This window comes from Tympanuchus pallidicinctus, unplaced genomic scaffold (genome assembly GCF_026119805.1).
Source record: "Tympanuchus pallidicinctus isolate F22 unplaced genomic scaffold, pur_lepc_1.0 scaffold7, whole genome shotgun sequence".
Taxonomy (NCBI): Eukaryota; Metazoa; Chordata; class Aves; order Galliformes; family Phasianidae; genus Tympanuchus; species Tympanuchus pallidicinctus.
In genome coordinates, this window is record NW_026294791.1 from 22,938,785 (window position 1) to 22,964,593 (window position 25,809).

General features: G+C 45.4%; 1 protein-coding gene across 1 annotated transcript in view; it reads left to right on the forward strand.

Moving 5' to 3' along the window:
* Position 1: 1 nt before the first annotated feature.
* The window catches only part of NOTCH2 (notch receptor 2), an 80,414-nt gene continuing 54,606 nt past the window's right edge, over positions 2-25,809 (forward strand). Inside the window, exons 1-5 of the mRNA XM_052665803.1 lie at positions 2-178; positions 7,952-8,033; positions 17,733-17,992; positions 18,719-19,054; positions 24,428-24,550. Of these exons, the coding sequence (XP_052521763.1) occupies positions 97-178; positions 7,952-8,033; positions 17,733-17,992; positions 18,719-19,054; positions 24,428-24,550 (883 nt within the window). The 5' untranslated portion in view covers positions 2-96. The remainder of the gene's footprint in view (positions 179-7,951; positions 8,034-17,732; positions 17,993-18,718; positions 19,055-24,427; positions 24,551-25,809) is intronic.

Below are 25,809 nucleotides of genomic sequence, written 5' to 3' on the forward strand. Positions count from 1 at the left end.
GTCCCTCCGCGGGCGCCATCGGCCGTGCTGTCGGAGGATCGCTCCGCGCGGCGGCGGGCTGCGAGGTGCCGGGCGGGCGGGAGAGCGGCTGTGGCCATGGCCCGCGGAGCGGGGCAGGCGTTCGCCGCCCTCTTCGGTCTGGTGCTGGCCGTGCTGAGCCGCGCCGAGCCCGCGGCCGGTGAGTGCGGGGAGGGGGGAGGTGGCGAGGCGCGGGGTCCGGGGCTGAGCGTGGGGCGAGGCGCTGGGGAGGGGGGAACGGGAGGGGGAGGGAGGTTGCGCTGAGCGGGGGCAGCCGGCCGCTTTGACGCGTGGGCTGGCCGCTGGGGCTGGCTGCTCGGCCCGAGGCGGGCGCGGGTGGGCAGCCGGCAGGAGCGCCGCATCCGAATCGGGAGTGGGGAAAAAAGTTGTTTCCTGAGAGCGGTTTGGCCAGGTTCGCTCAAAAAGAACTGAAAAGGCTCCTAATGGCATAGGAGTCTTATAAAGTCAGAAGTACGTTCTCTTGGTTGAAGTGAGGCACGGTGCACATCTGGACTGTTTCTGCAAATGGCTTACTCAGCCTAGCCAATATAGTGGTGATCCTCGTTAGTACAGTGGTGAGCATCCCATAGTGGTGAGCGTCCCATAGCTGTGACCCTCGTTATTAGAGCGGTGAGCATCCCGCCTGTCCTGCAGGAGAGTGGGCTGATAGGATGGTGGGTGATGGCCTCAAGCTGTGCCAGAGGAGGCTCAGGCTGCATATTAGGAGAAATTCGTTCTCGGGGAGAGCAGTAATGCCCTAAGATGGGCTGCTTGGGCATGTGGTGGGGTCACCGTTCCTGGAGGTGTCGAAGAAACATTTTGACGTTGTTCTGTAGGACTTGGTTCAGTGAAGAAATATTGGCGGTAGGTGGATGGTTGAGCTGGATGATCTTAGGCATCTTTTCCAATTTAATGGCTCTGTCATTGTAAGATGGCCCAGTGCTGGTTTTGCAAAGGCTACACGTCGCGCCCGTTGATTTAAGCACTGCCGTAACATCAGCAGCTCCCCAGCTCATTGCTGACCCGAGGCTCTTATCCTAGCATGGCACCTGCAGTGTCTGCCCCAGCCGTGCCTGCACGTGGGAGCAGGTTGGCTCTCCCAGGCTGGAGACAGCTTCTGAGTGCTAACCTCCATTCCTTCAGTGAGTGGAGAAAGGAAAGCTGAAGTCACTGAAAGGGTATTTTCAGGTGTCTGTTCAGCTGTCTTGATGCTCTTGTGCAAGAGGCTGCAAGGTTCTGATGTCAGCCCTCTTGGTCAATGACTAGGAGGCTCCTGGATGCGCCCTGGTTTGGACGGCTCAGCGCTGCCTCATCATGCAAGCCCAATGGCACGGCAACTTGCTTTTCCAGTTGAGCCTCTGTTTAGTTTGTAGAAGCCTGCAGTTGAAGCTGCAGTGAGCTGGGGCGGGGCGGGAACACCTGCACTTTTGGTGAGGACACTTTCCTGATAATTACTGTTAATGGTGGTGATTTGCTCCTTGTCTGATCAGTCAGCAAGGAGTGAAACAGGAATGCTCACTGGTAAAGCCCACCCTGATTGGCCCCGATAACTGCCAAAGGGAGACTTGAATTCTGAGTCCAGTTTCACTGCAGAGCAGGTGGGTGTGTGGGACCCCACAAAGGTATTGTGGACCACGCTCGGGATCTTTTGAGGTCTTGAGATCCTGCTGACAGAGCTGGGTCTGCTTGCTTGATAGGGGTTTGCTGAACAGCAAGTTTTACTCGATCATTTGGAGGTGTTACTGTATCACGTTTGCTCTTGTCAAAGGTGCTGGTTTAGACTTTCAAAACTGAGTGTGATTAGCATCTGGCTCACATCACTTCCTGCGGGGCACTGCTGGGAGCAGAAGGACATGAAGGCACTCACAGCTGTTCTCAAGGCCTGAATGTTTGGGAAAAGGGGACTGGTGCCTCTGGTAGCGTTTGGCATTGGAATCTCTTCTGTTTCTTTGTTGCCTTCTGTGGCTGTTTCCCTCCTAATTTTAGGTGTCTTGCTGCAGTTGCAGCAAGTTGCTGTTTCCCTCTGGTGTGTTTTGGTCCTATTTGCGCTCTCCCATTTCCAAAGTGGTGTCTGTGTTGTGGAATGCCTTTGAAGCCTTGGGCTGGATGTGGCCCTCGCTGTCAGAGGGCCTGGGTGGGTGGGATTGAGCCCCGTGTCCTTTGTGGAGCTGGGAGCAGTGATGGCAGGGCAGCAGGGTGCTGACAGCCCGCTGCTTCTGCGTGCCAGCATCTCATCTAACAGCAGAACCAGACGGCTGCAGCATGTAACTTCAGGCTTCAAGGAAGCAGCATGAGTTTGTAGTCGTAGCAAAAGGCTGCAAAGCCAAAAGACAGTACAGTGCTTCTTTAATTCAGACCCATTAAGGAAATGGCATCCATCTTGGGGAAAAAAAAAAAAGAACTTCTCTAAGCACCTAAAGTCCTTCTGTAGTTCTTATTTTCTGTGCATTCATTCTGATATCATCTTGCCAACAGAAGTTGAGGGCTGTGTCTTGTCAGTGCCCATCCAGAAGTATTGCCTGTATCGTTCTAAACACGCGGTCCTCTGAGGGCTGCAGAAATAATTACTGGTTCTGTTTAGAAAATAGTCTGTTCCTAGGGCACATGTCCTTTTTTTAGCCTGCACGAGGATGAAAAAAGAGCTTTGTATCCCAAAACGGCACTGGTGTCTGCTGTTTGTTCCACGCAGCGAGTCTTCATCTTGTTGCTCTGACATCACCATGGGCTGCAATGGAAGCTACAGCAAGCAGCAGGCTGGCATTTCACAGGGCAGGCATTCGTCATGTTCGAATTAATAAAGATTTAGTGCTGGAGAATGATGGAGGACTATGGAGAACACGCAAGTATGGCTTCTGTCTGCCAGATTTCCATAGAAACACCAATACCTCCTCAGCACTTTAATTGCCTTCCCTACATTTTTTTTTTTTTTGTCAAGAACTTTTTTTTTAGCTCAATGCTTTATGTTGCAGCTGTGGATTTGAGGCATTTGGGCTTTGTTTGGAAAACTGAAAACATGGCAAGGCAGGCAGCAGTAGCTGTGAAAGGAAATGGAAGATGTGATTACTGACAGGATTTTGAACCGTTTTACAGATTTGTTCTGTATTCAATGTCTGTTATAACTTCAGCTTTTCTCAGCAGTTCTCAATAGGAGAAGTGCTGTGCGAGCTCCCACTGGTAGTATTACAGTCCTCCAACTGGCTGCTAAGGTGAGACCTCAGGCAGAAGGAATTCATTTCCACCTGTGGGTTTGGACAGCAGTTCCCAGCCCTGCTTTTAAGAGGGCAGGTAGCTGTTTTTGCCAGTTCCTGGATTCTTGAGCTGGTATTTAAAAAAAAAAAAAAAAAAAAAAAAAAAGAAAAATGGATTTCTAAAACCAAATCTCTTGTTACAGCCTTGTTCTTCTAAAATCCTCTTAAATGCACATTTCTGAAGGTTTTTTACACTTCTGAAGTCTGGAGAAGCTGGCAGAGGAAGCCCAACCTGTTAGATGGTGGGGTTTTCTCACAGGGTGCAGAGGCTGAATTCCTTCATGCTGCTCTGAGCTCTGCTCAGCCCCACAGATTATGTGAAAAATTAGTGACTTCTTCCTCAGCGCATAATCTTACTTGAACTGTAATCTTTTGAGGTTAGTGTATCATGTAATTAGTTATCTCTCCTTTGTGGTTTTCCTTCAAAACTGGGCTATTTCAGGGCGTTCTCAGCATTATTCCTTACAGCTTTTAGAGCAGTCGGCTCTCTGCAGTGCCAGCTGCTGCTGCAGAGGAATGTTGCCCCTGTCGGCACAAACAGAAGCTACCAGTCTTCCTTTGGAATTGCTCCTCCTCATTCGGGGTTTTCTTGGCCGCTGCTTTCACGCTCTGTTATCCTGGAGGGAAGCGGGAGCAGTTTTTCACTGCCTTGCTGACCTGATGTGCTGTGGTTTCTCACTGTGTTGGTGGTACTTCAGAGCTGATGAGCTGGCAGATGGGACTCCTGTGCATCCTGCCCTGCTGCTGCTGGCCCTGGGCTCTCTCCTTCCTCCTGGTGCGTGATGGCAGCAGTTGATGTCAGTTGCAATGGTTAAATCCATCAAAAATATATTTTGCCCTCTCATTTTCATTCATGTATTTAACGTTATGCTTAGATATTTTTTTCCTTCTGTGTGATAAGTAGGTTGTTTTCAACCTTTTCCCCAGAAAACAATGCGTACAGTTAGAGCCAAGTTTCAGCCAAATGTGTCAGATGTCTAGATATAAAGATACTGAGTTTCTATAAACTTAATGGAGAGTCTGCAGGCAGAAAGAGGAGGGAGGCCAGTGCAGTGTCATTCTATGGATAAGGCTGTACCATGCTCAGTGGTCCAGCAGGCTCTTTCAGAAGATCCGTTTCCTCTTTCGCAGTAAAACCTTTGGTCAGAGTCTTCTTAGATGCAGGATCATCAGCCACGCTTCACAGAGCTACAGGAAACCAGCTTCGTAACGTCTCTTCCTTGCAGCATTAATTGTAGTATTTCAAGGTTTTATTTCTGCTTGACTTTTTCTGAACTTACAGGTGAGGAGCGCGTTGGCCTTACTTTCCCGTTAGCACTCACTGCAAAGCCCCTTCAGATTTCTTCTGGTTATGGCTGTTTCCCAGTGCTAGCCTTCTCTCTTAGAAGCTGAGCTCCGATGCTTTCAGCTCCCAGTGCCAACTCTGCTATTTCCTTCAGTTTTCTAGCCTGGAAGGAGTCTGAATTTGTAGTGTGCAGGTGAAGAACAGAAACCAAGTCACAACTTTGAGATCATCTTGGCGTCCTTAAAGAGCAATGAGGCAGAAGTGTAACTTCTTTTCCTCTACTTTAACAATCTCTTTAGCCAAAAACATGAAACCTGAGCTAAACCGTACCGCAGCTAACTCTGTTCTGCTTCAGATGCTCGGAGTCACGGCACGTCCAGTGGATGTTCTGAGGGTAACGCTTTGTGCCCGTGCTCATTGTGCTGCACTCAGGCCCTGGAGAGCAATCCTGGTGGGGTGAAGTCGGTGCCTATGTGCAGGGGTTCTGCCAGGGTTTGTATGGGCTCTAGGCTGGGTCATGCTGCTGATAGCATTTGTCTCGGGCACACTTAGAGCCCTCATCTTAGAGGCCTTTCAAGCTTATCTAGGACGCATGCTAGAAATTGAACACTTCTCTCTCTAAGTGGCGGCCTGCCCACTTCACATAAGGGCTTCAGGCAGCTTTTGATCATCACGGGGTGATTTCCCCATCTCCCTGCGTGGTGCCCAATGGGGCTGGTAGAAATGGCACAGCGGGGAGCCCGGGCTTTCCCCACAGAGACCTGCAGCACAACTGAGTGAGGCTGGGGCAGGGCCAGAAACCCAGCAAACAATCCCCATTGCTTTTAATCTTATTTTTTTAAGCACAGGAGAGGATGGCCAAAAGCAGCACTTCTATCCCTGTCTGGACAGCAGAGATGGTAGCAGCGGCTGACTTTGTTGTAAAAACAAGAGTATAATCTCATGCTGTACGCAACAAAACGTTTCTAGTTGGAGTACTGGATGTCTCACTCATGCTGGCTGAGGTAGAAGATGGTTTCTGGTACTGTTTACTTATGAGCCAAGAGTAGTGCAGTAGCAGAAAAGCAGCTTTTAAAGTGGTGTTGAAATGCCTCGGTTTGCTGCACGTTGTGAAATTGTTGAAGATACAGTGAAATACAGGAAAATACAGGAAGGCAGTGCTTTGTGCACATAAATGCTAATGCTGCTGTGAGAACTGCAGCCTTCAGTTTCCCCTGTGATTTCTTTTTTTGAAGAGAAGTCATTGTTACCTTTAATATTCATTTTGGAATATTGTTACATGTTTATTAACTTCAGTTCTAGTCATATTTCAGTGCTTTTCTGCTCAGTCTTAGTCTTAATCTGCAAAAATCATTTTTATTTCTCTTTTTTTAGCATTATTCAGTTCTAAGTCTTAACAGGCAATATGTATTTAGCTGCCTGCCTTCCGCTCTTCAATCCATCCCTGCTAAAGAATTCCAAGGACTACTGGTCGTTTAATGACCCTCTAAATGGCAGTTCAAGGCAAAAATAATTTGTCAAAAACCAGGGGGAAATTAATGATTACTTTGCCGAAGCCTCTCTGCGGTAGCCATGCGTGGCCTAGCAAGCAGAGCTGGAGTTGCTGGATGGGATCCTTGCTGGGAGCCCTGTGCCGTGGCCGTGCCGCTCGGTGCAGTTGTGCAGTTGGCTGGCTCTGGCCAGGCGCTGGTTAAGCTTTTACCACATGGGTTACAAAATCCTGGCCGCGCAGCTCTCGCTGGGGACGCAGGCGCTCCAAGGGGTTACAAAATCCTGTCTGAAAGCTGGGCTCAAAGGAAATAATCCTCTGGGCGTTTGCTTCACTGGCTTGATCGGTTTAAAAAATACAAGCTAACAGTGTTAAGGTAGTGAGGTGGGAATACCGGCTCTCTGTCCATCCTGATTCCTTGATGCTCACTTTGCCATCCGTCGCAGCATCTCGTGCTTAGCATAGGTGGGCAGAGGGCTCCGATCTTACCAGTCCTTCTTCAGCTTCCACTGAGCACAGTGTGAGCTGTGCTGCAGCTCATTCCTGCTCTGAAAGGAGCTGCTGCACCTCTGGTTTCTGGCAGGAGCAGGTGAGGTTTGGAGGCTCGTGGATGCTGATGCTAAATGGGATAAAACTTGTCAGACAGGTGTGTATCAGTGTAAGCGTGTCTGACCGCCGTGGGGGGGAATGCCATACAAAATCCGTGCTGATATTCCTGTTGCTTAGTAACGCTGACCCCAAGGTTATCTGAAAGGGGCTCTGAGTGGAATTCGGTTCATTTCCTGAGAGCTCTACATGAGCAGTGCTATCCAAGTGCCCCGTTTTCAGAAATGGAGTTAACAGGAAACAGGCGTGCTCGTGTGTGGGAAATATTATTAATGCTTCTGGGCTTGATTTAGCTGTGTTCTACAGGGGTTGCTGGCATGAAGCACCGCATGTCACAGTGCGTGTGACCTGTTTGCGTGCACCGGGGTTATTGTGAAATACCCAGAAAGACCCTGGATGGGGGCAGCTGGAGGACAGGACTTATGGGTGCATGGGTAAAGTTTGGGATAGGACCCACATCTTCTGGTTCCTAGAGCTTTACTCACTGGTTTGGTGCTGTTCAAGTGGTAGGCTCTGGTCTAGATGGACTGATTAAAGCTCTGTGGTTCTAGAGTGCCCTCTGCTCCATGTTTCTTACCCATCTGCTGCCTTCAGAGCACAGCCATCTTGCTGGTTCAGATCCTGGCCAGGAGATGAGCATTTGCAGTGTCACTGCCATCAGAACTGATGTCACTGTAAGGTTTCAGTAGACTTGGAGGAAGATTGTTCTGAGCTTTGCAATGTTTAGTGCCTTCTGTAAAACGCCATGCTGAAAATGACAAGTTTCATGTACTCAATATTTCCTCCTCATAAATACTGAAGTCTTTGCTGCCTGGATTGCTAGAAACTTACAGCAGGGGAGCTTATGAGGGACAGGAGACCGTATTTCAATGTCAAGTGTCCCTGGAGATAGTAGAAAGAAAGGAAGAACTTAAGTTATTTTGAAAGGAGGAGAGTTTCATTGTGGAATTTTGATTAGGAAGTAGTAACTGTATGACACTAAAGCTAAAATATGCAAGTGCTGATGTGATTATACCTACCCTGCTGAAATTACTTTGTGCTTTGCTTTGAAAATCTACCTAAAAGAAGTTCTGGATACATTCAGTTGCCTGATGAGCAAATCTGTTTGGTTCTTCTTTTGGTCTAGCTTTCTTAATGCCGCAGGGTTTACATTAAACTGTGTGATAGTGTCTTTGGGTTTGTTCCAGTCATATAAAATTCTCAGTTATAGGATTTTCATTCCTCAAAATATGTTAATGAAACTTTGACTTGACACGTACTGCTACCAAATTAACTTCTGTGTTGTTTTCTTCTTTCTCCTTTCAGCTTTACAGTGTATGGATGATTCCAAGCCTTGTGTTAACGAGGGAAAGTGCATTCCTTATCAGAATGGTACAGGATATTGCAAGTAAGTTGTTTTAATTTCTAATTGTTTCATTCGTCAGTGTTCTTTCATTCAGGGGCATAAAAAGAAAGGAGGTATGAATTGTTAAGGTTTACTTACCAGGTGCATTCAGCATTAACAGTTTTAATGCAGTGTGTATTTCTTGCTTGTATTTCTGTGCATTAGTTCTTCTGTGCTAACTTGTAAGAAATCTGGAGTTCTCACCCAGATTTGTGTTTGGACCTCATTTGTTTGATTGCTTTCCCTTCTGTTAGGAAGAAAGGCAAAACTGATCAGAGATAAGCACTACTCATTGCTTCAAGAGCCCTGCACGTCAGATCAGAACTTGCCCCTCATTCTATAGCTGGAGTTAACTTAAAGAGCCTCAGCCCCAAATCGAATATTCTTGAGTTTTTTCAGTTAGTCCGCATTCTGAGGAGTGCCACCTCCCTTCTGTGTGCTAGAAAGGTAGCATGGGAGTCACAAACAAATAAACAAGGCCAAACAAACACCCACACATCTCTATCCCGTAATTGATTTTGCTAAGCGTTGACACCCATCTTTAATGGTGCCTTCACTTTGTTGTTGCGTAGAAAACTGATCATCAGCAGGAGCTTTGGAAGAATGAGTGGTGCCTGAGGAATGGGATCACGTCTATTTAAATAAAGTTCACCTATTTTAACTGTAATACTTAGATTTTTAAAAATTGAGTTATTTTGCAAAAAGTCCTATTTGTTTGGGCTTGTTTACTACATCTACAGCAAATAGATTTGCTTTCTAAACCTTTTTTACTTGACCAGTGTAAGCTGCCATTTTCTAGCATGCTAAATCCTTCTGTCCTTAATGCTCTCATTCTTTAAGAGTCAGTGAATTTTGTCTTGTTGATGTAGCTCAGCTAACACATGACTCAGTTCTTCACCATTTTCTATGTATCCATCTCCCTCAGCCACACTCTTTGCTTCTTTGTGTGAGTATGGTGCACCAAACTTGATGTACTTAAATTGCACCTGTGGCACACAAAGGGAAATCATCATCTAAGTTGGAGTTCTTCTCAGTTTGAAATCAATACCTGATGTCATAAAAAGGTGAATATGTAACTTACTGTTCCCTATTGCTATTTTTTTAAATCCAGCTCTTTGCACAGCTCTGTGCTCATCTATTGCTTTAGGTTGCTGTCAACAGAAAAGAGCTGCCCTTCTGAAACAAAGTTGGAACTTTTCCTACTTTTCACCCCATTTGAAGACTGAAACAAGAAAGTGTGAGAAGTTAGTAGGTCTGTCTGATGAGCACCTAAGTCTGTGAGACTGGAGCCAAAGTATGTGGGTCAAGTCCAAGGCAGTAAACACAACTAATGCTGGTGCTGCTTGTACCTTCCAAAGGACGATTTCTCCAACTTACATGTTCCTGTTAACTATGTCTTAGACTGTTTACTCAGTTTGTTTGAGGGTTTAACTTTTTTCAGTGTTTGTAGTACAGTCCAGGTCTTCAGGCATTTATCATGGTGGTAGATTTGACCATTCTTAAGTTTTCTAGAACGTACAGTAGTAACTTAATGTATAATTCCAATGTTGCCTTCCTCCTTTTAATGCAAAGTCTTGCAGGTCTTAAGCCAACCTCTCCTTCATATAACAGCCAAGTTCTCTTGCAAGCACCAGAGTAATTGAAAAGGTCAATATATAGAGAGGAATATGTGTCTATTTTTTAGTTCTGGCTCAAGAACTTTTTTTACAGAAAGCAATGAAAAATAAGAAAAAAAAAAAAAAATAAAAGCAAAAGAACCAACCCTCAGTTGTGGAGACTCTACCTTTAGCAGGCGGATTAGCATCCTGCTTTAGTTCTAACTTTTTGGTTGTGCTTGGTGGTTTTTTGTTTTTTTTTTTGTTTTTTTTTTTGTTCCTGCATGATGAGGAACTCTGAATAGAGGAACTTTCTGTGTGGTTGGTTTTGTCAACTAAATGACTTTCTGAATTTTTGATGCCTGTGAGCATAGTAATGGTTTGTTCAGGAAACAGAACTTATTAATGAGGCAAGCTGCTGGGCTTCTAGGTCTGCGTGATAGCTCACTGATCGTCTGAATCTCCACGCCTTACACTTTTTTTTTCAGGTTTTCTGTAGTACTTCCTCTGCTGGGCAGTGAGTTATTACAGTAGACTCTCTTCCTCTTTCTGCACCTCCTCTCAGCAGAGTTGTGCTAGTGTGTGTTCAGTCTATCCATTTAACCTTGCAGTCTGTAGGAGGCAAGTGAACGACTGAAGAAGAAGCTGCGCTGAGGGTAATCATATGTGATGAGTAAGATGTGGGCAACGTGAGTGCTGATAAGCAAAACGTGTAGTCTGTAACACTTGGCAAAGCAGCAAGTGACAGCTTTCTTTGTCAGAAAGTCCTGTTGTGTGTCTACTCCTTTAAAAGAGAGCAAGATTTCTTCTGAGAAACCTTTATTCTGGTGGGTCTGGTTTCTGTTATGGGAACGGCGACTGTGACCCTTGTAAGGAAATTGGAACTGGGTTTTTATCATACGGTTCTTGCGAGTGCCCTTTAAGTAGCTCAGTTCCCCTGGTAATGCTCCAGGCCCATGGCTGTCATTTTGTGGCACTGTTTGATAGAATTACTGACCTTCTTTGACCTTGGTTTTATATTTAGAAAATTACGCATTCCTGTGTTTGCTTCTTCCAAGGGCAGAATTTTTGCTGGAGAGATCGTTCTGTACTCATTCTCTGAGTGGTGTGGTGAGGATGCAGACCTTATTCCAAGGAATATGGACGTGTCTTCAGTAGAAATGAGAATGTCTTATAGCATTACAAAGAGAACCCATCCTTCCAAGCCATCTGAGTCCTGCTTTGGCTAAAAGCGGTTTCAGTTGTGGTTTGGCTTGGTTTTGCCCTGCAGTATGTTTTATCTGAAAGCATCTCTAGACACCCTGTGGTACACCAGAGCATTAAGCACGAGGGAGCCATCTTGCATACTCTTGTCTCCAGCAGAAGAATTGGGATAATGTCTTGCTGCCTGACTCCAATTGTGAACATCATGGGAAGGCCCTTTCTTCTCCTCTCCCTGCTGTTGGATGACTGGAAAGCAGCAGTAGGAAGAGCCTGGGTATTGGGACTGCTATCTTGCAATAATATTTCTGCAATTGCAGGCAGACTGAGAAGTTGTGGGTAGAGGCAGCTGTTTCAAGGACAAGCAGAGCAGAGATTTTGGCCGTGCTACCCTCTGTTCTCTTAGTGCTGGGATTGGCTCTGCAGCAGGTGGATGTGGTAACTCAGATGGCCGTGGCTTTCCATGCTGGATGTTCAGCAGGGCCCTGCAGCAAGCAGTAGTTCAGCTGGTTTCCCCTTGTTTGGCAGCTGTGGCCTCTCCCAGCTTCCCTCCTCTGTGCCCCAGTGGCAGGGAGCAGAAGCAAGACTGCCAGCGAGAGAAGCAGAAGTGAGAAAGGAGGGAGTTTGGGTAGGGGTGCCCAGGCCTGGGGGAGGAAGCTGGGCCTTGCTGCTTCTCATGTTTTATAGGCTTTTAAGACTGAATTTTTGACCTTACAACTGCTGCACTCTGTGTGCGTCCAGACAGGATATCAGTATCTCCATGTGAACTGAAGTACTGCTTGAGCACTCGTCCTTTGTTGAGCTGATGGTAAGAAGTGTGCTAGTAACCAGGGCTCATTTGCTGCGCTTAGTCAGACTTGGAGGCTGTTGAAGCAGGCTGATGCCAAAGGGGCTGTATCCCACAGCACGTCCTTTATGCCCGAAGCTGTCAGGCTCTGTGCAGCTGTGTGCTTTTGTGCCTCTTCAGTGAGCAATGTGTTTTCTGTTTATGTGCTCAGTTTTGTGCGCGCCTTTCATTTGTGTGGTACGGGTTTAGCAGGACCTCAGTGCTAAACTCAGAGGCAGCAGCATGGTGGTACGGGATTTCTAACCCACCCCCATGCTGGGATTTTGACCCACCTTTCTTCCCAGCTGGATCATCTTACATCTGAGTGAGAAGTCATTTACGAGGACTTCTGGGACTGAAGACAAGATCCTAGGCTAAAACTGCTTCAGGGGTTGCAGCAGATATCTTCTCAGCGGCAGTCTTGAGGGACTAATCCCTTCGAGGCCAGTCAATGGGGAATACCCATAGGAGATCTGGTGGCAGGATGAGGTCTGAGAGTTTTCCAGAAAGGCTAAATACAAAATTTGAGAAGCTGTCCCTTTCTGAGAATGGGCTGCCCTTTGCTGCTTCCTTCGGACTCCCTTCAGCGGTTAAAGGAGACCCTAGAGACCAGGGCAGAGGAGAAAGGGGGAGAGTACATACACTTTTCCACATCAAATCTGGGAAGAGCAGTGACTTGAGTCACTTGATCAGAACTTTCTGTTGTCATTTACTTGTGCGGACTGCGAGCTGTTCAGAGCTCAGGTGGTCAAAAAACAGTGAAGTAAATCTTGCTTATTCAAGCTTCAGCTCCTGTTTCTCCTTTGTACACAGCCAAGCTGAATGCAGTACAAGTGCTTTCTGTGGGCTAGAGACAATAGTTGTGTGCTGCTTTAAGCGCAGAACAGAGAGGCTGTCCCATCCCATGGTTTGCATTCAAAGTATGACGCATAAACGAGAGCCTTGAGACATGGGAAGGAACGCTTACTAAGCTAACCAGAGGATCCTGTTCTCCTCCTGAGAGGAGGTGTAGGTGTGGGAGTCAGAAGCTGGGAGCCTGAAGGAAGTCTGGTTAAAATCTGTAGCGAAATAGCTGAGACCCTTCTCACGTTAGTCATCAGGCTGCTTTTTTTCCCCTCCGCTGTTGAAGCATCTTCCAATCAAATTGAGGGGAGTGTTGGGCTGGTGGGGGTGGAAGCAAAACTACGAGGAAATTCTTCCCTTCACGTTTCAAATTAAAGCCATCTGCTTCCTTCTGTGCATCTCCAGATGATATCACTGGGCCCGAATAGGAAACTCCCATGACAGTCAAACATCTGGTAGCGTGGTTAAAGCTGCCTGTGAGCGCAATTGTAGAGGCTGAGCTGATGAATGTGAGCAGGCAGATATAACGTGGCAGGTGAGAAGGCTTTTCCACCAGAGCAGACGTATTTTCCAGGAGCTTTTTCAAAGGAAAAGAGAGCTAAATATCGGGAGTTAATTCAGTGTACTTTCATAGCAGAAGAGCCAAAAAATGCAGCTTTTGGGAGTCTCCAGCTTTCACTTTGTAGCGCTAGTCAGGCTGAATGCAGCTTTGTAGGTATGCGGATACTTCAGATTTGAATGAATACCTTCATTTTTGTTTTTACACCTCTTGTTTAGCTCCATGAGAGCCTGCACTGAGGCAAAGGCAGGCTGGAGCTGAAAAGGAAGAAAAAAATGGGTTGAGCTCCAACTAAAGTATTTGTGCTGGAAAGTAGCCCAGAGAGAGTAAAGGAGAAGCTTTAATTAGAAGCAGCTGCATAGCTGATGCAGCCCACAGGACATTTTCCCATTTCAAACTCTCCAGCTTTCAGAAATGATGATTTGAATTAAGTTGTATGTGAAATTTGTTCTTAAAAGATTAAATTCCTGTTGAAGTAGGTTAGAGAGCTCATGTCTCTCCAAAAGCGCCAGAACAAACTTCATCTTCCTGTTTCTTTTTCTGAGTGTTAGATGGAAAACTGAGGGAAAACAGTGGCTCTGATTTGGCAACGATTTGGTTTCCTGTTCTGAGCATGTCACTTGGAGCTGACGCAAGCTGCTACAATTTGAAGCTGCACTGTAGGCAAGTGGTTGGGCTGTTAGGTGGTTTTTTATTTTCTTCCTAAAGAGATGGGATGAGAACTAAAGAGGAGTAGCGGGAAGCTGGAGTGCTGCTGGGGTTCTGAACGGAGTGGAGGATAATGGTGTCCTTTCAGAAGTCTGGTCTTGTTCAGTGTTTTTCCCTCTGTTTTTACAGAGACCATTCAGTGCCCGACATGAATGGGGGGGCAACACCAACACTTAGAACTGAGTCACAGTAGAAGTGCTGTTGACAGGAGATACGGCTGAAAATCTGGACTGCAGGTTTTCTGTTCTTTAATGTTCAGAAAGGATTGTGCTGGATTGCTGGAGGGGAAAGTTGCATAACTGTGTGATTGAGCGCTTAATAAGGAGAGAAAAACGGTGGGGATGAGGGCTGGGTATACCTGACTTAGCAGCTTTCCACGGGGAGACACGTTCTCTCTGGCATATTCTGTAAGGCTGTGCCTTATCTGGAAGTAAAGAGCTTAAATTAAAAGAGCTTTTGCTGTTCCCTGTTGGAGTGCATGTTTTTCTGATTAGCCTCAAAAGATCCTGAAACAAGCCTGGTCTTGGAGCACTCCTCTGCTTTTACCAAACCGTAGAATCATAAAGGTTAGAAAAGACCTCTAAAGATCATCTACTCCAGCCATCCGCGCACCACCAATATTGCCCACTAAACCATGTCTCTTTGCACCAGAAGGGCTACGTAGGGAGTTCTGGGCCAGCTGTGGGTGATGTGAGTGTTGGCATGGAGCACAAGTCTCAGCCCTCCTGTCGGAGCTTACCAGCACTGCTCTTAACCAGCATTTGTGCTCCCTGCTACCTGGGGGCAACAGTTGGGTGTACTTAGCCTGTCCCTGAATGCTGGGCTGGGTGGGAGAGGAGCTTCCAGAGGTGGTTTATTTGCTTATGATGAAAACATGGGATGTTCTCTAGACTTTCTGTTTAGTTCTATCTACAGCCTTCAAATGAAAAGGAGTTTCAGGGTTTATCTTTTAGGTGTGTTTTGGTCGGTTTTGTGTTTGTTGGAGCGGGTAGGAGTGTTGGAAGCCTCTTGTTTGCCTGATGAGATGTCCTAGGAGGGGTGCTGAGAAGCTCTGCTTTGTTGCTCTTTCTTTCATGAGAGAAAGCAAATAGATCCTGTCTGCTTTGGATCCTGGTGTGCCGTTAAGCTGCCCAAATCCTCAGCCACGGTACAACCAGGAATCCCAATACTGAAATCTTGCGAGCCTTCTGGGACAGAAGTTCCATTTGACATTGTCCATTAATTAATTGTGTCTAGATGTCCAGAATGATGATGTGGCTGTAGCCATGTGGACAGGCTCAGAGCAGAACTGTGCACACAGTGCAGCTGTGAATGCTGTGGGAGTTGTGCCGTTGCGCAGCTTCTGGCACAGCTGTGCCACTGGGTGCCAGATCTGTGTGATGCAGCTCCTGCGCAGCCGTGCAGCACTGAGTTCTGTCTGAACAATTGCAATGGCAGATTTATAGAACAGCCGTGTTCTAGGCCTTGGATGTGCAGTTTGCCTTCCCTCTTCTTCCCTGTGGCAGCAGCTAGTGCTGCAAGCCTCTAGCTGTTACAGCGAGGATGGCACGAGGCAGAGGGCGGTCTGCAAATGGCACTGTCTCAGTGCTTGTAGGCTCTTTTAATCCTGCTGTGCCCTGCAAAAGCTGCTCTTTCGTGTCTGTTCTTGGGTATGAAGTTGAAAGTATTGCTGCATGGTGAAAGGAGCCTAATTTGGGTGTGGAGAATAGTAAATTATGATTACGCACATCTATTATATGACTTAGTTGCTTTCACCGTGCAGCTAAAGCTGGTTAATACATTTTAACATGAGAAAAAACAGTTGTGGTCATCGAGTAACGACCTGTTGCGTAACTCAGATAATAGCGTCTCTGAATAGCTGTGTTTGAACTAGCGTGCGTGCTCTTCCCGCAGCAGCCAATCCTGGTGTGCTTTTAAACAAGCATGAGTGATGGAGAAATTCCACTGCAGCCTTAAATGCCTTGTTCCAGTTGTTTCTCTCCGCTGCTGAGAGACTATGCAAGGCCGTGTCTGAAAATAAAATTTTTATCTGATTTCTAATTGGGATTTATGTAGCTTGAACTTCTGACTTCCATGTCTTATTGTATGTGTATCTTTCAGACTCGGATCTGTTCTTGAACCTTGGTTTCTTTATGGGGACTCGGAGCTTTTGATTAACTGTCTCCTTTCCTTTTCCTTTTGGTATACAGACCCAAGCTTTTCTTTGTGTCCAAATTTCTATTGTTCAGTACTGTTGGCTTCTTTGAATCCATTTCAATCCTTCCCTCATAAAGAGAAGACACCAAAACCAATACAGTGGTTGTGCTTGCAGACATCAGGTGTAGCATAATCTCATTTACTGCCCATTGGGAACCCTGAGCAAGCCAGTCTTTCCTTCATCGGTATCCCGTTTTGGGGAGAATGTTTTATGGTGTTTTGTTTGTAGAGATGTGACTTTGCAGTGCTACAGTATGTTTCACATTGGAACTGGCTTGTTAAGCAGTCTGTGCTCCTCTGTCAAGAACCTGTGTTCTCTTTCACCTTTGAGTTTGATCAGCATTGATATTTTCCTTTGTTATTCATTGATGGAAGTGTTAAATAGCAGAGGAATGAGAGCAGGCCCCCGTAGTGTGGCCCCTCTGAAAACAGAGCTTCATGGCCATTCCTTGATTTAAACTCAATTTTAAGGCTTATTATCCACCGTGCATTCTGAAATGCTTAAGGAAAAGGCTTCACTGTTACATTCTTGTCTTGGGGCTAGCTGGAGACTTCATGCATTTCTTGGAGCTCTCTTTGGATGTGAATAACTCACTGATTTAATAATTGCATCTGTGTTGTTCTGGAGGAAAGCATAGCTGATGTTCTTCTCTCAATCTGTGCGGTGAAATGCGTGTCCTCTTTCACAGGCTGTGTGTGTCTTAAGTTTCTTAGCAGTAAAAGCATGCAGCTGTGCTCTGCAGAAAAAGCAGCAAGAGAACGGTCACGTTTTATGTGTGTTAAGGCAGTGGTTTTTATCCAGCGTTACCATCTTGCAGCTTTCTGCTGCCTGGAAGAAACAAATGGGAGGGGGTGGCACAGAGGTGATGTTTGCAGGCTGGGTCCTGTATCGCTGGAAATCAAATGGAAAATTTGTGGTACAAAGGCCAGTTAAAAGATGGATTGCAGCTGCCAAGCACAGTCAGACTGTATTGACATAAGTTTAGGTTAGAGAGAAATAACTGCAATTATTCTGTAATCGCAGATCTTTGTATAAAATATTACCCTGGTTATTATAGATAGTGTGTGTGTGTGTGTGTATTCTCTTTGCTGTGGGAGAGGGAGGAACAGTGACCTTGCAGTCAGGGTGCTCACCAGGGGCGTGGGAGACCTGCCTGCAGTGCTGGTGCTGCTCACCCAGGGCAGGCTGCTGCACGTCGCAGTCCCACGTTTGCTATCAGCAGGAGGATAGCACGGTGTTCCTGTCTCACGGGAGTGCTGAGGGAAGGGATGTGCTCAGAATCCTGAGGCCCTCAGACGCTGCCCTCGGACGGGCTTTACGAGTGTTCTGGGAGATGGGTGTTAATTCCTGTTTCTGAAAGTGTGAGACTTTGTTTTGGAAAAGGATGCTGATTAGAATGGGGACGGGTGCAAGGAGTTGGTCGTTACTCAGCAGTTCTTTAGCCCTTGGGTTTGTACTGAGGTTTTGGAGGGAAGTATGAGAAGTTGTTCTGATGTCAAATGCAACTGAGATTGTAGGCAGTACTGGCTTGTATTGTAGTGAATGATTTCAGAGTTTGAACTTCAGTTCTCAGTTGTTTCCGTAATATTGCTCAATCCTGGAGAAAGGCCTCGTGTGCCACATCTATAGCTTTATCATCTGGAACTGTCAGTGTTACTGTCAGTTATGGCAAATTCAGAGAACTTAGATGGTAGGCGGACTTCGTTCTTGATGTCTTCCCATGATTCCAAAGCTTAAGGTGAATGTACTACAAATAACTTCTTTTCTACTGCAGGTGTCGAGAAGGCTATCTTGGAGACTACTGCCAGTACAGGAACCCCTGTGAAAGCAATACGTGTAAGAATGGGGGAACCTGTGAAACCACGTCTCTGATAGGAAAGGCCACCTGCAAATGTGCTCCAGGGTTCACAGGAGAGGACTGTCAATACTCTGAATCACACATCTGCTATGTGTCCCAGCCCTGCCTGAACGGAGGAACGTGTCATCCTCACAGCCAGGAAACGTACGAGTGTGTCTGTCCTCCAGGTTACACAGGTGGGATTCTGTATTTGTGCCTTCAGACCCCCTCAGTTGTGAATTCCCCAGCCCTAGAACATCTGGGGGCAGTTGAGGTGCTCTCAAATTTAATAGCTCAAGCACAGGAAATAAGATGAAGTCCAAATGACTTCATGATAAAAATAAAAAATAAAGGAGCTAAAGGGGGTGGGGAGAGAAAGTCAAACTCCATACCCTTTACACGTAAACAGAAAGATATTTATGTCTTGTGGGGCTGTCCCCGTGGGAAAACTGACTGTAGAAGCTATTCTGAAATGGCGGTTACAATTTTAATTCACAATCTACCTTCTAGAGAAAATGAAGTCAATTTGGCCAGCAAAATCTTTCAGTGGGAAAATGTTAATTGGTTGCCTGAGGAGAAGCACGGAAATTCCCACCTTCCTTTCTTGAAGGGAAAGTAGAACAAGAGAGTGACTGGCAGTGTGGTACGATTTCAGGTCATGGGTTATTTTTATAAATCACAGAGTTCTGTATCTTGCTGGTAATGTATAAATAGGTTACAAACTTTCTCCTGTAACCTGCAGGTTAATTTTGTTTCAGATATTCTAAAATATAAAATAATTCCTGTGATCACTTTACGTACATGATTTAGGTTAAGATGTAGTACACCAGCCTATTTTTTTTTTTTTGGGGGGGGGGGGGTAGCTTGAAGCATGATGTGTGGAACTGTTTTCCATATTAATTTCTTATGTCTTCATCCTACAGGAAAGGACTGTCAGTGGATTGATGCCTGTACCTCTCAACCTTGTGCCAATGGAAGTACCTGTACCGTATCTGGACATAAGTTCTCTTGCATCTGTCAGTCTGGCTACACTGGCCAGAAGTGTGAGATAGATGTGAACGAATGTGCCACCTCAGGCCTTTGTCATCATGGTGGGACCTGTATCAATCTGCATGGTTCATTCCGGTGCCAGTGCAAGCCAGGCTATACAGGGCATCGCTGCGAGAGCACCTATGTGCCATGTTCTCCATCACCCTGTATGAATGGAGGAACTTGTCACCAGACAAGTGACTTCACCTTTGAGTGCAACTGTCTGCCAGGTAAGCGCTGCTCATTGCAAGTGCTTGGTTTTGTAGCCTTGTCACTGCATTGCTCTCGATGTCCTTCTGAAAACTTCTCCCTGGGAGTGTTTGTCTCTGTAATGTAAGGCTGAGAGGCAAAATATCAAGTGGGAAGCTGTCACGGAGTTGACTAGATCAATCTATGCCTGTGACAAGGGAGGGCAGTAGGCTCCTGCCTCTTCCCCCCCACCCTGGGCCCACAGAATGGGAAGGAAGGGAGGAAAAAAAAAAAAAAGCAGCAACAATCTATGGAGGAAAACGTATTTTACTATGATACTGGAATACAAGATAGCACAATATAATACAATTTAATTGAAATTGAGACTAATAAATCAAACAAGATAGGAAAGAGAGAGTTCCCGAGACTGAGTAAAACCTGAAGAGCTTGGAACAGCTAGGAAAGCACTGCTGGGCAGTAAGAGACCACCCCCCACCCAGAAGGGCCAGATCCCATGACTTCTGTAATGTACAGGGATAGGTACCTGGAATTGGAGCATTAACACTTTAATGCCCCGTACACTACATGATGTTTTGATGTGGAATACTGAAAACAAACAAACAAACAAAAAAACAAACATAAAACCATGACAGAAGCTCAGTTAGGAGCTTAACTTTCTGGGTGTCAGTACTTTATGGTGTGAAAAGAAGAAGAGGTATAATGGGTGGGTGAGTGATGGGACTGGTTGGATCACAGCCAGAAAACAACAGATTTCTTTGGAACCCAATTGGAGGCAGAGTGTTAAATAAGTAAAAACTAATATGCATTCAAGGTCAGAATATGTCCTGATACACTCTGGTAATGTAACCCCTGTAGAGACATGTTTCATGTCAGAGAGGGTTAACTTCAGTGCTTGAATGAAGGTGAATATTTGTCTTTCCTTCTCAGTCCCTATCCCTAAAGCACGTTAGTTTCCTTTTCTTTCTTTTCCTCCTCCAGTATTTCCAAGTCTGACAGCGTATTATTTCCAACTCACTACAACCTTTTTGCCCCGTAATGCTTCCTGGTAAATTATTTTTAATGTATTTTCTGATGCTGTTGTCTGCTCTGAGTTCATCCATGACAGGGGTAGCATTACTCAGTACCATGGGCTGTATTGATGCTGTGCGTACTGCTGAGAGGGCTCTGGGAGCACCTGCTTAGCACCCTGGCAGTCTCATCCCCACCTAATAATCATACAATTCTTTGCATATCATTTTTGGGGGTTTGTTTTGTTTTTTGTGTAGGTTGGTATTTTTTACTGTGTAATTCAGTCCCTGGGAAACTGATTGTTTGGAAATGCCTTTGACTAGACTTCCACTTAACTGTATTGCAGTCTGGCACACGAACAGTTAGTGTGTGGTAATGTAGAGAGCTAAGCCCTCCTCCCTTCAACATTTTTTTGCTGTTGTTATTTATATAAAAGATGTAGCTGTCATGGATGCTGAATTCACTGCGTTCTCATGAGGATTAGCTGAGGTTGTGTTGAAGCATTTAGAACTGAAGTTGTGAAGAGTACTTCTTGGAGACCTTCTCCTTGATGTTGAGAATTTTCTAAGATCTATTTAGCCAGTGTGGGAAATGTGAGATCTGATGCAGAAACATCTTGGTGGGGGGAAGAGGAGAGAGAGGTGAAGTCTGCAGGGCTTGATGCTGTGATGCTGATAAGGCAGGATGCTTTTGTCACTTTTACAGAGATGCACGTCTGAGTAGGAGCACATTTTCCCCAGAAGAGTGTGTGGGCTGGTTCAAGGATGCTCAGAAAAGAGAAATGAGATTGCTATAGTAACAATTACGCACCCACACTGCCCACAGAGGTTTTGGATTCAAATTTGCCTTTTTGGACTTGTAACACAACTTGTAGAGAGGGGGTGAGTTAGTGCTGCTTTGAGAGCCTTCACTTCTGTGTTTCCTGTATTTGTTTAAATTGGCTGTGTTGTTTTGCTGATTTCATTTTTAAAACAAATCGTTTGAAAAACAGGAGGGGGAAACAAAAAAAAAAAAGAAGAGGGGCTGAAGGGGGCCACGCTGCTGATGTTAAACTGTAAGATAAAAGCAAGGCTCCAAGCCACTTCCTTCCCTTTACAGTGCCCTATTTACTGTGACACCTCTGGAGTGCTGGAAGCAGTGGCCTGTCACGCCCAGGGAAGAAGTGAACAAGTCCTGCTCGTCTGGAAGACAGTGCCAAGATTGTGGGCTAGGAATTCCTCTTTAGACTCCCTCTCTGAATTGGAGCAGTGCCCGTAATAATGTGACTATAAAAGGAATTGCTCTAGCCCTTCTTTCTGGGCTGTGTGAAGATGTTACCAGAGCTCAGCACTAGGGATGCAGTGGCAGGAAGCAGTTACATCTGGAATGGTCTTCAAAATGACTTTTGTGTCTTCTGATCTCTGAAGCTGTTTTGAAGGAACTGATTGTGCCTGAATTGAACATTAAGCATAATTAAATTACTCCTGGACTGGCACTGAAATAAATTTCTGCTTCCCCTAGAAATTTTCTTCTTTGCTTCTGAATGAACTTCATTTTGTGTAAATACAAGTATTTGAAGATGAGAGGTTTGAAATAGGGAGAAAAACTATGACCTGGAGTTACACTGTCTCAGCACCTTTCTTTTTCTTCCACTGTTTGAAGTGCTGTGTATGTACAATATAGCCAAGCTGATGCTTTTCAACTCTCAGGTTCCCATTTTGGTTGTGGGTTTACACAGATATTCCATGAGGAAATTCATGAAGTCACGTGTACTAGGAAAAAGTCAGCATTTGTGGCAAGCGTGAGTGGTGAGATGCTGTCAGTGTTGTATCTGTATGAAAGGCAACTGCTTAATTTGTCTGAGTAGCATAATTGCCTTTCCTCTGGGCTTCACTGATTTTTAGATAAGACAAAAGTGTAGACAAGTAGGCAGGCTGGATCAGTCATAACAGTCATAGCAAAAAGTACTCCTGTGAAAGGGACTTAACCTGCAGCACTAGCAAGTCCTTTCATTATAAGAATGAGCTCGTAGTTATAAATATTGGACAAAAAAGGAGTTCATTTGGCAACTAACCTTCAGTGGAATGTTAAACAAGTCAATAGAGGAAGTTCTTAGCTGGGAAAGTGATTATTCATTGTTATCCATCAAAATAATTAGCCATTAACTAAGATAAGGACCCTAGGGAATTCCAAGGGCTTGTTCAGGAAGCTATCTGTCAGGCCAGAACAGGCTGTTTACGAGAGCTGCAACACTTCCTGGGAAGAGGAAGTAAGCTCACGCTGTGCCACGGTGGAGCATCAAACTGCCCCGTGCAGCAAGGGGGGTGTCCAGCACCCATGGCCAGAGGTGCAGCAAGAAATCCAACTTCCAACTTGATGTTAATATCTGCTTTTAGTATTCAGAGACAACTGCACCTATGGTGCTGGGGGTGGGTTGGAGGTTGCTGATGTAGACATAGGAGTAAACTTACCTACTTGTATCCTTCCGTGTGCTAGAGGAGGAAGAACATGCTGTTAACAGTGGGAACGCTTTTCCCCTGGTGGTTCCCATTCTGCGGTTGGCTGTGCTTGGAGATGTAAGTAAGGTTATGGGTTGCAGGCTGCTCTTGTGCGGAAAGCAAAGGGCAGTGTGTTAATCCCAGCACAGGGGGAAGCAGGAAGCAGCATCAGGTGTCCAAATACATCAGAACTCTTTGGCTTTCTGGAAAAAACTCGGATGATGTAACTATGAAATCAGGTCCTTGGACCCAGCTTGGGAAAAGTTTGTGTCTCAACGTCTTTGTGCACATCATGCTCCAATGTCAGTGCTTCGGCCCAAACAACTGTGACTCTAAAGGGCTGGTTTTAAGAGTGAAAGCTAAATTTCCCTAGAGCAGCTTTATTCACAAATTAGGTGGGTTGCAGTATTGCAGTGTTTTAAATAGATAGTTCTAAATAGATGCCTGATGTCGGGAACTTGTTTATTACACACGAGGAAGCAGGACTAGTCTTCACATCCTCCAAGCTGAGGAGATAGGAGCTTAAGCCTTTCTGGCTTGTTGTTCTGGGTGTCTATCCATACTAATCATGCTGTTGGCATGAGTGCAATCTGTGGTCAGCGGGATAATTCTCCTCAGTCACAAAAGCAAGCTGATACAGCTTTTGCCAGGAAGACACTGCTGTGAGGATACAGATTCAGACTAAATGTTGTTGTTTTGGTTTTTTTTCTCCTCAATTTAACTTACCCCACTGTGATGAAATTGGCAGGCTCTTTGGGTGAAGGTGAGAAGGTATTTGAGAGAGGGTAATGCTGCAGGTACCTTTATGTTGAGTCTATTCTTCCTTGCTGCTAGGTGACAGTCCATTTGATATGGTTTAGCAGCAATGCTCCTCTTTTCTTCCAACACTTCCCTGCGTTACTGGAGAAGCTCAGAAGGTGGGAGTGGGCATGAATTAATTGCCTCAGGAGCAGCAGTCTTGGGAGCAACCATCATCTGGAGAAGTAGCTTCAGAGCTTTACGGTCTCAGACTCGTCTGCCACATAGCAGGCTCCGTAGAGGATCAGATGTTGCTTAGAGGGCTCGTGTAACATGATGCAGATGTTAAAGAACTTTCTGGAACAGGACATCAAAAGTGGAGGGGGGTTGAAGCATAGATTTAGATGACAGGGCTGTGTCAAGTTAATACTACATTCCAAAGCAGTGAAGAAGCAAAGCTGATGTTTTAAATTAATGCATGTGTTCTGGAACCACTTACTTCATCCACACTAGCATGCATCCACTTGTGCTTTGATAAATAGCTATCTCACCAGCAGAAGTGGCAGGTTTGTTTAATGAAGCGTGAGGTAAAGCAGCAGGTGAAATCGAGGGGAAGATGGATTACTGACAGCTGCCTTACTTAAAGGGAAAAAATAATTCTAGCATGGTTGAGTGTGACTGTGGTCATGAGGAACTTTGATTTTCAGCATCTGGTTTCTTCTGCTTTTTAGTCAAGGCTTAATTTATCAGCATTGATTGGGCAGTGGCTAATCTGTTGATGGACTGATTTTTTCCTGATGCTGAACAGGGCCATATCAGGAATTTGGAAGCTCATTTTCAAAGCATATGTGATCTACCTTGATGGAGCCACAGCATATAAACAATCCTGGGGTATTCACAAAGTGAACGCTAAGTACCTTTTCATTACAGGAAGAACTTGTCCGGAATAGTGCTCTGTGTAATCTGACCTACATGCCATCAGCAGAGGCATTCAGTGAAGTCTCTGGTCAGCTTGCTATGTTCTGGTTCATCAGGGTTAGGTTAACAGGACAAGTCTTTAAGGGAGGGGGAAAAAACGAGGGTGGTGGAGGAAGCTGCATAAAGGATGAATTCCCTTTCAAAAGAGACTGGAAGACCCATTTCAGTCTGCTTTGTTTCTGCTTTGAACAGGTTTCGAGGGGAGCATCTGTGAGAAGAACGTTGATGACTGCCCAAATCACAATTGCCAAAATGGGGGTATATGTGTGGACGGCGTGAACACCTACAATTGCCGCTGCCCCCCGCAGTGGACAGGTGCGTACAATAGGCATCATTCCTGTGTGATCAGGGCACACTTCACAGGAATGGGACGTGGGACTTCTGGCCTCTTCCCAACGTGCAATGCAAGTTGCAAAAGGCTGAGCGTAGCTCACATCTGTACTTGTTCGGCAGTCTGAGGCACAGATGTCAGTGAAGCCTTTAGAGCAAGATTGTTTGCATCAAAGCTACCACATTACAAGACATTTCCCACTGCACTATTCAGCATTGCAGGCTTATGTGCACATGATTCTGACAGAGAAGTGGTGTGATTCTTCAGGCACCATGCAGCGCGACTCCGAGTTGTGCTTCTGCTTGTTGGATTAGTTTGTAAGAGGGTGTGTATTTTACAAAAGCACAAACCATGGATTTGCTATTTCAAGTTTTTCATTAGTGATTTCCTGATACATTTTGTTTTTAATGTGAGATAATAATCCTTATGTGGATAGTAGCACTGCTGAAGAGCTGAAGCAGTCTGCAAGAAAACATGGGTGGGAAAAGGGAGGGAAGAGAATCTGATGCATGAGAAGCTTACGCTTTTGCTACTGCTGTTTGGCTGCTCTGGCTCATTTTCATCTGGAGTTCTTTGACAAGCGAAGCTACTTTTGCTTCCTAAGTGAATCTGCTTTATTCTGAGTATGTCTGTAGCAGGGGAAAATATGTATTTCAAGAAAGCATTATGCGTGATGTAAGGAAGTAGCTTACAGGAAATTCAGTGTCATCTTTAGTCACAAAATGTCCCCATACCTCAGAAATAAACAAATACCTCCGGTTTTGTGGGTTTTTCCTTTTTTCTTTCTGTTAAATCATGTTAGTCATTCTTAGCTGGCACACTTTCAGTTGGGTAGAACTCTTCTTTTAAAATCATAGGAAATGGAACAACCTTAAAACTGGCAAATGGAGTCCATATTGCAATGTGCATTTTTTCTTTCAGTAAGTAAATTGGGATATTTGTTTTGGAGCTAAGCCTGAATGAGCTCCATTAGTTCTGAAGAACTTAGAGGACATTCTTCTCTCTACCTAGAAAATACTGTGTTTGATATCGGAACATCTGTAGTGATTGGTAGCTCAGACAAATGTAGTGTGAGGAGTTTGACTACCAGGGACCAAAGGGTTTCATTTTCAGGTTTTTTCTCCTTGGAAAGCATCGATCTCATTAAAAACTGTTTGTCCTTGACTGTCAAGGAGACCTGGTACTTAAGAACCCTCATTAACTTTAAAATGGGATGTTCTTAAGTGAAGTTAAAACCACACAA